At 50.2% G+C, this 12,566-nt stretch overlaps 1 protein-coding gene across 1 annotated transcript; it reads left to right on the forward strand.

The window, feature by feature from the left end:
* Positions 1-5,229: 5,229 nt before the first annotated feature.
* On the forward strand, positions 5,230-10,136 carry ALKAL2 (ALK and LTK ligand 2; the record flags this gene model as incomplete). Its single annotated transcript, XM_079720706.1, has 4 exons — positions 5,230-5,531; positions 7,119-7,172; positions 7,258-7,338; positions 10,072-10,136. Exons 1-4 carry the CDS (start codon positions 5,273-5,275, stop codon positions 10,134-10,136), a joined length of 459 nt encoding a protein of 152 aa, XP_079576832.1. The 5' UTR covers positions 5,230-5,272.
* Positions 10,137-12,566: the final 2,430 nt, after the last annotated feature.

Genomic DNA, 12,566 nt, shown 5'->3' on the forward strand with positions numbered 1-12,566 from the left:
ATGGGCTTTTTACCAAATAAATAGGAGGGTCTTTTTTTTAATGTGTTGATGCAGGGTGTGTACATTTCAATTTACTCTCATTGTTGCCATCAAAGAGTGCCAGACTGGAGCCTCAAAGGACAGATAAGTGTCACCAAGCCTCAAGACATCTTCCCCAGTTGGATTTTGTAACTGAACCAGTTCCAAGGAACAAGGTAAAGTCCACGCTCCCTTTAAGCCTTTTGCCTCTGAGGAGAACTCTTCAGCTTGGCCCTGGGACAAAAATCCAAGCAAGAGTCAGTCAGTCATGCTCAGCGTGTCCCTAGCCTGTACACAGCCTTCGGCCTCTATCGTTTCTGGACCAGCGTGCAATGTGGTTCTGCAAATTCAGAAGCATGTATCGAGGAGCGAAAAGGGGGTGGGTGAGCTACATATCCTTAGAGTAGTGTGCTCCCTCTCATATCTGAGGGAAAGAACTAGGTGAAAGCTGTATTTCGTTAATCCAGATACACTACAAGGTAGTGTTGTTACTTATAAAGAGTTACATGTATTATTGATACATTTATACTGAGAAGGTCAGTCCTGTTAGAAAGCTTGTCTTCCTAAATGTTTTATACAGTTTATAGGACATTCCTAGCATACTAACATCATATTAATAGTGAAAATAACAGAGCTGATAAAAGTTAAACATTAAGCAATATTTCTTCTTTTTTAAAATTAATTAATTTATTTATTTATGGCTGTATTAGGTCTTCGTTTCTGTGCGAGGGCTTTCTCTAGTTGTGGCAAGCGGGGGCCACTCTTCATCGCGGTGCGCGGGCCTCTCACTATCGCAGCCTCTCTTGTTTCAGAGCACAGGCTCCAGATGCACAGGCTCAGTAATTGTGGCTCACGGGCCCAGCCGCTCCGCGGCATGTGGGATTTTCCCAGACCAGGGCGCGAACCCGCATTCCCTGCATTGGCAGGCAGACTCCCAACCACTGTGCCACCAGGGAAGCCCAAGCAATATTTCTTTATAGCACATGTTATCCTTTATGAAAGGTAATTGTTTTCTCTCTAATAAGAGTTTAGTTAGATTATTAAATGATCAACATAATGCTTGAACAAATGTAACAACTCATTTTATTTAAAAAAAATTTTTAAACATCTTTATTGGAGTATAATTGTTTTACCATCTTAAAACTTATAGTTCATTAATATATATCTACTTTAGAAGTCTTTGAAGTCAGTTAATTGTCATCTCAAATAACATATATTCCTTGTGGGAGGGAAAGAGTAAATTGATTGTAGTTGAAACACTGGAGTTTTACAGTGTTTATAAATTTAAAAAAAAAAACTTTTTCATCTGACAACATAGATCTACAGTAAAAGTAAGTTAAACACAGCTCTTCCCTCTTTGGTTAGTTTTCTTTCTATGATCCAATATAGTTTTCTCAAAATACTAAATCAAATCTAGAAAAATACACCATTAGTTATTTTTTTACCAATAATGCTAGAATATAGTTTGTTGTGTAATTTTCTCATTTATCTTTTTTGGGCACTTCATAGTAGAAAGTTATTCGCTTTCTAAAGGAGGGAATTAAATTACTTAATATGAATGTGTCACCTCTTGTTGCCTGAAAACAGATGTGAAACTCATAATGATTATTTCAGTGAATTACCTTCAGCTTTTTGTAGGAAACTTGCATTATGCTGTTTTTAAACTTTGTTGGTAACAATCATAGAATTATATAGCTTTAGACTTCAGAAACCATCCAGTCCAACCACCATTTTGCACAAAAGATAGTGGAGAGTCTAAGCGATTTGCAGCTACAACTGGAAAGTTGTGCACTTGAAAAGTTGAAAAAGTCTGTAAAAAAGTCTCAAACTGAAGGCACTTACAGTCATTTCAGCACAGAGCTTTGCAAAAACGGATGAACTAACACATGAACTGTCTGATCCTCAAATGCCAGATCTCATGAATCTAAAGACTGACCAAGTACCAGTTTTTGTTTGTTTGTTTGTTTGTTTGTTTGCGGTACGCAGGCCTCTCACTGTTGTGGCCTCTCCCGTTGCGGAGCACAGGCTCCAGACGTGCAGGCTTAGCGGCCATGGCTCACGGGCCCAGCCGCTCCACGGCATGTGGGATCTTCCCGGACCGGGGCATGAACCCGTGTCCCCCTGCATTGGCAGGCTGACTCTCAACCACTGCGCCACCAGGGAAGCCCCAAGTACCAGTTTTGTCGCTGTTGTTTATACATCTAAATATCTAATAAGCTGGGCTGAAGTGTTGGCATATATATAATTGGGTGGTAGAAGGAGTCATTCAAAGAATCCATGTGTCTGTCCCGTTAAAAACTGAAAAATATAAAAAGGATAATAGTGATTACTAACAAGACTTCTTTGCTTGGTGGGGCAGTGGAAGATAGTTCTTACTGGTATTTTTTAGAAAAAAATATCTAGCTTTTGATATGGTAAGATACTATTTAGAAAGAAAGATTATTTGTAAATTTGAAATAATATGTGATTGGGCTAATTTCTTTTCTTTTTTCACTGCAGCAAGATGTTTTTCCAAAAACAGATTCACACCAAAATATTTGACAAGAGCAGCGTCACATGCTTCCATTATGCCGGAAAGGTTCCGGCGCAGACAGTACCCGGGCTGCCTGAGGGATGCTGGTGAGTGCTGGCGGAGAAAGACTTGTCACTAGGCGGTGCTCTCCCAAGAGGAGCTTAAACTTCCATTTACACACAGAAAGGGGAAAGGGAAAAGGAAAAATATCTCATTTTATCTGCTTAAGAGCAGCTTGATATGAATGTTTACTGTTTCTAGAGTCTATCTTGACAGAAACATTCACATTTTAGTCATATTGCTTGTGGGGGGCGGGGAACCTCCCTGAGAAATCAAACCATCTCCTTTAAACACATACCCTTAAAAGGTGCGTGTGTGGAAGGGGCTGGACTTGGATGCTCACAGTTTTGTATCTTTCGTCTCTGTTCTATTTACCCCACCTGACTCTGCCAAACACTCCTGTCTTCCTGAGGAAACAGATCGAGGGAAGGGTGGGAGAGGGAGAGACGGAGAGACAGAGGCTCGGCGCGGGCCCTGCCTGGGGCGTCGAGGCCGCCAGCGCCGCGCCCGCATCATCCTCGGCATCCGTGCCATCCACCCACTGTGCGCTGCCCGGCTAATGGCTGAGGCTTTTAATTCTGGTCCCCACGCTCCCTTTCGGGTATTGAACTGAGAACACCTTTCTCAGTCAGATCGCCGACTTGGAGGATGTCCAGCGCCTGCCCAGAAAGCGCCAATAAAATGGGAAAGTGCGCAATTGATTGATAATACATTTTACAAGAAAAAAAAAATTAAAGGAGATAAATTGTTGAACTCTCACAAATGTTCCTGCCTACATCCAAAGAACCAAAACTTTCTGAAAGAGTCGGGCCTGGAGGGAGGTGACCCGGGAGCGCTCCCGCGGGCGTTTCCGGGGAAAGGGAGCGAGAGAACCCGGGGAGCGGGTGGGCGCTGACGGTCCAGAGCGCTGTCCTCGTGCGTGGGTCCGCGGGCTGGGGGGGTGGTGGCGGGGGAGGGGTGCTGCCGGTGTCCTGCCTGGCAGCTCTGCCCCGAGGTGCCCAGCCCTAACCCAGCCCCTGCCCTCCGGGCTGCCCGCCCAGGACCAGCCTCGGGCAAAGCGGACCTCGGCCCCAGAGTGGTCCCCAGCCTCGCCGGCAGGTCCCCCCAAAACGCACAGACTCCAGTTGACTTATTAAATGCCGAGGCAATCAGGCAGCTCCTTTTTTAATAGCCCAAGATCTACATTTAGACAAAAACAGATCCGAGTTCCTGGTAAAGGCGTTTCTTCTCATCCTGTCACAAGTGACAGGAACGGAGGGAAATAGACTGAAGGAGAGAAGGGGGGGTGAATGGGAGGGACAAAGGGGAGGAGGAGGGAGATGGGATGAAGGGGGAAGAGGCAGGAGAGGGGAAATGGGGGAGGTGGGAGGGGAGGGGACAGGGGAGGGAGACCGACAGGGCGGGTAGAGATGGAGCAGAGAGGAAATGGGGGAGGTGGGGGGGATGCGGGAGGGGGGCTGGAGGGGGGAAGTGGGGGAGCTGGGGGAGGAGACGGGGGAGACTCGGAGGGGGAGCTGGAGGGGGTGGGGAGAGGGGAGACAGACGGGATACGGAGACATGGGAGGAGTTGTTGGCGGGGGGGCGGGGGGGGGGTGTCTGACGAAGATCCGCGCGGGGATACGAACACTTCAGCGGCTTCTAATTAAAGCCCCGCGCCGGGCCCTCGGGGACCCGCCTGACGTCGGCGGCTGCGGGGATAAGAGGCGCCCCGAGGTCCGAGGCCGGACTCTGCCGGTGCGCACCCCAGGCAAGCGCGGGTTCCCAGCTCGGAGCTGCCGAGGCACCGCGTCCCCTTCCCCGCGCGTCCAGTGCGCTCCGCCGGCCCGGGCGCCGCCGGGCATGGAGTAGCGAGCGGGGCGCGCGGCTCTGGGGCGCGCGGACAGACGCCGGGACAGACGCCAGAGGACGCCCGCGGCTCCGGGGCGCGGGGACAGGTAACCCGGCCACGCTCCTGCGCGCAGGTGGCCCCGCGGGCAGCGCCGGGCAGGTGTGGGCCGGGCCCCTTCCCCGGGAGCCAAGGGTTTTCCAGAACCTGGCCCAGCGGGCGGCCGGGGCGAGGGTCCCGGCGCGGGAGCTCCTCGGTGGGGATCGGGGACAGCGGGGGGAGGGGGCGACCGCCACACAAAGGCGCTGCTGGAAACTTGAGCGCGGCCGCTCCCCGAGGGAGATGGGTGTGGGCCCGACCCTCCGAGCGGCCGCCGCCGCCCCGCTCGGCGTGTAAAGGGGACGGAAAGTTGTGGCGACGCGTTGAGCCGCGGGGCGCCGGCGATGCGCCATTTCCAGGAAAGTTCGGAGGCCGGCGGCGGGGGCGGGACGCGGGCGCAAGGCGGCCAGGGTCCGTGCCGCCCGCGCGCGGAGGGCGGGCGCACCCAAGGCTTACTCTCAGCATCAGCGCGTGGGACCTCGGGGAGGGCGAGTCCTCGTGGAGACCGCGGCCCAGCCTCTCGTTGCCGGGCCCCCGCCCGCCCTCCAGGCCTGGGACGGCGCGGCGCGTCCCTCCACTGGGTTGGCGGGCATCCTCTGGGTCCGCAGGGCCGGGGCGCGCGGACCGAGGGGAGTGGCCTCTCCCGCCCTCCCCGCTCCCCCCGCCGACTGGCTGTCCGGGTCTTCCCGCACCCCTGTCCCTGCAGTGAGCCGAGCTCCGGGAGCGCGTCGGATCCGCCCAGCCTGGCCGAGCGCAGGATGCGCGGACCAGGGCGCCCCCTCCTCCTGGGGCTGCTGCTCGTGCTGGGGGCGGCGGGGCCCGGCCGGGGGGTCGCGGAGACCCGGGAGGCCGCGGACAGGCAGACGCTGCTGCAGCTCATCGTGGAGATCGTCCAGGAGCTCAGGAAGTACCACTCGGGGGAGTCCAAGAGGCTGCAGCTCTCGGGCCGGCAGGACTACACCCCGGGCCGCAGGGAGGTCTCGGACTACGGGGCTTACCCGGAGGAGCAGAGAGTGGGTGAGTGTCCCCGCCGCGTGGCTGTGTAGGCGGAGTGGACCGCTCCCCAAGGCCTCCCGGGTGTGTGCGGTGTTGACGGCGGGTCCGCCTGTCCTGTCTCAGAAGACGCTAGAAGAACTAGTACTTGCTTGGAAATAGAACTGTCTTTGAGAACACATACGTATTTTTAAAATACAAATACATTTTGACTGTTAAAAAAACTGGGAAATATTTTTTTTAGAGAAGGAAATAGGAATTCCATGAATGATGCCTGGCAGATAACGTAACTATCCCTCATCCACTTCTAAGACGTGTGAGTTGTTACCTAGGTCAGTCATTTCAGCATAGAACTGTCATCTGTTATTTTGGAAATGGAAATATTTTCAGCAAAGCAGTTTCAACTGAGACAGAAATTCCCATTCCCCGCCCCCCCCCCCATGGCAGAGCCTTCCCAGAGTGGCTGCCCCTTGGGAAATTACCAAGGAAAGCATGCAAGCTTTTAATGCTTTCATGACACAATTAGGTCAAATATGATAAGGTCAATTTTATATAGACTGACTAAAGTTAGTTGTAAATGAAGACTGACATTTAGGAGATGTCTAAGCCTTGCAAGTAAGATTCTTATGGAAATGCTCCCTCTTCAGATGAGAATTGGTGGTAGTGTGACCACGTGCCATCGCATTACTAGTGCAGAACAGGTGAGTGAAAATGAATCCAGATGACTGTAAAAAAAAAAAAGCAAAAACAAGGCTGAAGTCAGAAAGAATGTCAGTCAGGTTAGTTACCAACAGTAACTAGGCGCCGTGCCGGTACAGTCTTTCCCTGGGAATTGTACCTTTATCTCATCCAACCAGGTTAATGTCTGTTTCCATGCATTCACACCAGCCTTCATAACAAGTGGTTTTGACAGCAACTACCCCTTTTTCTAAATATATACCTAGAAGAATATATACCTATAGCAAATTTTTTGTTTGAAGTATGAGATCAGGTTTTCTTCCTAGAACTCTGAGAGGTTGTTGAATTTTTTTTTTTTTTTTTTTTTTTTTTTTTTTTTTTTTTTGGTACGCGGGCCTCTCTCACTGTTGTGGCCTCTCCCGTTGCGGAGCACAGGCTCCGGATGCGCAGGCTCAGCGGCCATGGCTCACGGGCCCAGCTGCTCCGTGGCATGTGGGATCTTCCCCGACCGGAGCACGAACCCGCGTCCCCTGCATCGGCAGGCGGACTCCCAACCACTGCGCCACCAGGGAAGCCCGAGGTTGTTGAATTTGATTCCCAAGCTCTTCAAGATGAAAGTGTCTACGAGTGATTTATTCACTGGAAGATAACTGTCACACACACACACACCTACCTTTCTTTTCCTATAACTTTACAGTCCCTGCCTCTATCCTAGTGGTGGAGACTGGACATTAATACCGGAGTTTGGAGAACAGTTAATATGATTTGAGGAAAATGTGCCCTATCACCCGTCTTCACATTGTCACGTACTGCAATCATGGGGCTGCTGTGTTCAGGGCAGAATTTCCGGTAACTTTAAACATTCACTTCAGATCACATGAAAACATGCTTCTTTCAGGCAATTTAATAATCAACTTACTTTCCCTCAAACAGAAATTGTTCCTCGAGATCTAAGGATGAAAGACAAGTTTCTGAAACATCTTACAGGTAAGCTTTCCACGCATTACTTCGTCGCTCCCCAGCTCCTGGCATCCCGCAGCCCTCACAATCTGTTTCTTCTTCCACGTTCCAGGTCCTCTTTATTTCAGCCCAAAGTGCAGCAAACACTTCCACAGACTTTACCACAACACCCGAGACTGCACCATCCCCACCTGTAAGTGGCCGCATCCAACTCGCTTTAGAAATGCCAGTACAGTGTAGACGAGACTTCAGGCCCCTCCACCTAGGTGAACAGGCCCCTGCCTTCTGTAACCCAGGTTTGCTAATATTACTCCCTGCTGACTATGCAGTCAGGGGCTGGGGTGAGTAGACCGCTTAAGAAGATAACCGCAGGCAGCAGCTAGTGGAACATTGGAATGAATCGGCTCTTGGAAGGGGCTGGCCTCTTCCACGCACGTTCCCGAATTCTGGTCTGATGCCTGTCCTTGTATCCACTCAACTCTGACAGTGGAACAAATGTTTCAAATGAGTTGCTAAAATGACCACTGCAGGGTGTACGGTAACTATGGTTGGCCCTGGGCCATCCCCACTGCCCTGGCCAGAGACTTTTTGTTTCCACCGGTAATTATAACCCCATCACCCAGGAATTTTACTGCTATTTCAAAATCCTGCTCTTCTGCTTGGCTTCATCACTAATTCAGACATGCAGGTGCCCTTTTCTGTCTGGCTCTCAGCTGTAACTTTCTGGTTTATACACAACAAAGTGCACTTCATTTTCCCTCAAAAGTGCTTCCTGTGCTCTTCACAAAACAGAGAGTGCTGACAAGTAACTTATTAGCTAGAGTGACATCTGCTAGAGCCCTACACCAATTTTTTGTGTGTGTAGGGATCACAAATTTCCTTCCATTTAAGGCTCACAGGAGGGCAGTTGTACAAATAAGCCAGGTCTCTTAGGAGCTGCTTTCAGGACTGTCCCAAGGGGCAGCAGACCAGACCTGCCTGTCCTGCTCAAAACAATAAGCCCCTTTCCATGAAGGGGAAGCTGCTCTGTGCAGGCAGCAGCATCCCTTTATGGAGCTCCTTGTCTTGCACGTCCGCAAACATGGCAGGCAGACAGGAAGCCCCTTCAGGAGGGAGCTGGGGTGGTCCCCGTCAAAGCTACCACGGGGACAGTGGCATGAGTCAACGGGTGGCACCGTGTCCCAGAAGCTCCATGCTCCAGTCTCACCCTCTCATCCAGGCCACGTGGACCTGGGACACCTCACCTCCTTCTTTCCTTCCTCTGAAATGGAATCACCTTCTGTTTGAGAATTACTAACCTGCTTCTAGGGGTCAGAGAACCTTCTCATTTTGTTTCAATGTGTATATATTTTTATGTTAAATCTTGTTTTACAATAATAGGATCATAGATTCTAAATTTGAAAGTGACCCTTAGGGTCATTGCTTGAATCCTTTCATTCATGGGCAAGGAGACAGACAAGGCACTTAGGCTGCGTGTGCCCCATTGCAGACGCTGCAGGTGCCACCCACATTGCTGCCTCCTTTGCTGAGTGGGCCGCCACCAAGCTCCTAGTCACCCGTAAGGTGAGGTGGTAGGCCCAGGACCGGTCAGAAATGCCCCTGGGCCTGGAAGCAGATCTGTGCCCTGGACAAGTGGCTGCTGTGTGGGTCCCACCTCTCTCAGCCCATAAAGAGCTGCAGAGCCAACCTGGCCACTTCTGTGCTGCTCAAGGCTGCATACGACAGTTCCCAGAATCCTGGCCGGTTAGACAGAAGGAACCACAGACCTTCTCACTCAAGGTGTGGTCCTGGGGTGAGCTCCTGGGAAGAGCAGGACTTTTGAGTCCACCACACCTGCTGAGCAAAGTCTGTACCTTAAGGGGACCCCAGGTGGACATCAGGGTGGAGAACATGTGGCCCAGTGGGGTCATGGTCGCCCTCAGGATCTCAGGGTGTGTGGCAAATGCCAGTATCTCCTTTGAGCTCCTACAGTCCGCTGCTTCCACGTGTGGTCTCTTTAGGAAAACCACATCCTAAAACACATGGCGCATCTGAATAAGAGCAGAAAAGCCAGGAATCCTGATGACCCCGCTTCCAGCTGTCAGATAATTTTTTCCTTTGAGCCCAAACTATTATGTCCTCCAGATATTTAGCGGGTGTGTTTTTAGAAGACTTAGGTGCTTGCCTGACAAACATGCTGTGCATATTTATTGCTGTCAATTTACTCATTCACTCAGAATTTCAGCTAAGAGTATGAATTCTTCCATCTTTAAGTATGATTTTGTGACTCTTGAGAAGTGAACTCCATATTGAGGAATCCCTTCATGGGCGTGATTGCTGTGTCCTCTGAGGCAGCACCTATGAGACTAATGAAATAGGAAACCATATGAGACACCTAGGAAAACCAGTCTGCACTCAGAAATCAGCTCTTGCTTCCCTCCATTGTCCAGCCAGGTTTTTTTGCTCTGGTACTTGGCTGTTGACCCACTGTCTTCAGAATTTCTGTGCGGAAGGCTTTGTGTTATGATTAACTCAAGAGGGGACTCGGCCTGCACGTGACCTAGAAGTTAAGTAACACGGGGCACGGGAAGACCGAACTCTAGGAAGCAAAACGAAAGCTGTTTTAATAAGCCCAGCAGCTACTGCGAGAAGAAAACAGGCAGAGAGCAGCCGCGTGGGAGACTCTGCATCCCCACTTCCCACAGCCTCCCAGTTACATCATTTAACTTCTGTCACGTGATGCTAAAGGCCCCGAGGCACCATAAATTATTAAATCAACAACTTCGAGCCATGATTGCAGATGACAGTCTATGTATTGTTTCCAAGGAATTCAGAATATTTAAAGGGATGAATGGCTTTAGCAGTTGCTATGCTTGTTTAAAATGAATGCTATTCATTTAAGTCGTTGAGGTAGCTGACGAGGGTCTGTGATTTATTTCCCTTGTAGACTATAAGAGATGCGCCCGGCTTCTTACTCGGCTGGCTGTCAGTCCGATGTGCATGGAGGGATAAGGTAAGCTGACAGCCCAGTCGCTGTGGCCCACACACCAAAGACTGGATGCATTTGGGACATGAAAAATTCATGGGAGTTTAGAGACAGTCATCCTTTGGGTAAAGTAGACTTACTCTGAGCAAGGTTGACAGAACACTCAAAATAGCTCTAGATACTGGCCAGCGGTAAACACACAGCACCCAGGCAGCCACTGAGACCTGGTCGCAGGAGGACACGCTGGCCGAGCTCACATTAACCTGCACACAGCCCACTGGCTACTGACTTCGGTGCGTGACATGGTGTGTATCTGCCCACCCACTTCTAGGCTTTCATTCAAACATTCATAAACGAGTATATGACTAACCACATCCATGCAAATTTTAGCGACATATCTGGCAAATGTTTGCATTGAATTCTGTCATTATACCAATACACTTATGAAGAATAGCTAAGAATAGGTATCCTCTTTAAATGTTTCTATCAAAGTTATTTTTTCAAAGCCTCTGATGGTAAAAATATAAATACACATTGAGTTTATGAGCTACACTTTTTACCTTGGGCTCTTGAGGGCTGACATGTAACACATAACGCTGTCAGCAAGTCAAGGGATGGGCTGAAAGATTTTATTTTCCTGAGACAAATGCCATCGATTCCAGCCACAAACTATAACTTCACGACTGGACACTAGCCGTGTGTCCTGGGTGCTATAGGCACAGCCAGATGCCGGGTCTGCCTTGCAGTCAGATGGCTGCCCCTTCGTCTCCTGTAAGTGGAGGAGGTGTGCTCACCGTGGCGAAGGCTGCGCTCAACAACGTCTGCACAGACGCTCGGGGTCAGCCGGGCAGTGGGTGCTGCCCTGAGCTGCGTCCTTAGCGCTGCTTCTTCCCATCAGAAGTCCCACTCGCAAATGGGGGTTCAGTGAAACAAGTGGTTAGGGGAGGGTATCATCCCACATCTTCCACAAGCTCACTGAAACTTGTATAACACTTTCTATGTGGGGGAAGTGAAAGCACAGTTTTTAATGCCAAAGCTGAGAAATTCCTCCACCTTCACTTCTCATCTGAATGCTGTCCAGTTTCTCTTCCACTGCCCACGTGGCAAACAGAAAACTTCTTATTTTTAAAGCAATGAATGGATTCTTGTAAGTCTCCCAAAGTACCTGCCCGGGGAGATGAGAATGTTGCTTTTATTAAGCATTTCTTTATAGTTAAAGCATCACTGTTTCCAAAGATGAACCAGGCACATCCTTGGAAAACAACTGCCATCTACTCACAAGTGGGGAGACCAGATGCCCAGCGTCCACATCCACCGGAACAACCGCTCAGGCCACAGGCTTCCTGTCTCTGTGCCTGCGAGCTAACCCCCTGCTTCCCCACAGTCGTTCCCCAAAGACTGCTCTCCTGCAGAGACAGCTCCCCGGAGCGAAAAGCCCAGAGTAATGGTACCCAGGAGCCTACACTTCCGTGGAACTGCTCCCGAGCGTGGGCCTGCCTCTGCGCCGTCTCAGGACGGGCACGCCAGGGCTTTCCCAACACAACACGGAGACCCACGTCACACTGGTCACCACCGTCAGTAACCGTGTTCACTTTTTATCAAGAAGTGGGTAGTTTAAAATACAGATAGTTCTGCTAAAATAATTTTAGAACATTTTAAAAGATTAATTGCTTCCAATTCCCGAAGTTCTAAATCGCAGTAGCAAAGTCGTAACTGGTTGGTGACGACGCAGACAGTCAAGCGTTTCTGTGTACCCTGACATCCCAGAGGGCAGAGCACACATCCTGCGTTAGCAGCAGGTTTTCCTTAAGTGGCATACGCTGCGTCCACATACCTTTCTTCTGCTGCCCTAACACATGAAGATGTCAGGACAAAGCTGCAGAGCAGGACTCCTCTTCCTACTCCAGACCAGAGCCTCAACTTCTTAAAGGCTAAGTCTGAAAGAAGTGGGTCTTTAGAGGGGTCCGAGCACAGGGACCCTCCACACTTGTGGTCTCAGAGCAGAGCCAGAGCCCGAGCCCTTTGCTCCTTCTTGCTGAAACTCATGACCTGATCTCCTCGAGCCAAAGAGAAGCTGTAGCTTCCCAGCCATCCTCTCACACAGCAAGAGAGCCTCTCAAACACACCCCGTCATTACCTGGACCTGCCGCTCCAGTAAGTTAAAAGCCTGAGCCCTGGAATATTTTCAGAGAAACGGAGTTTTGAGCAACAAGTATCCAGCTCATTCTACAAAATGCAGCCTAATCTGAGCAACCCAGGATTGCCCCAAATCAGTGTGGACTGAACTACTGAGGACTTGACGGCAGACACATCAACACTGAGCACTGTTCTTCAGATCCTAACAAGCATTTTCTTCATTTGTGATGATTTTCATCCCTTTAGCACAGCAGGCCCATGACGACTGAGGACTGAGTTACTTTCCAGAATAAAATAGACACACATTTTGGCACACAGGG

This window comes from Hyperoodon ampullatus (genome assembly GCF_949752795.1).
Source record: "Hyperoodon ampullatus genome assembly, chromosome: 15".
In the NCBI taxonomy this organism is placed as follows: domain Eukaryota; kingdom Metazoa; phylum Chordata; class Mammalia; order Artiodactyla; family Ziphiidae; genus Hyperoodon; species Hyperoodon ampullatus.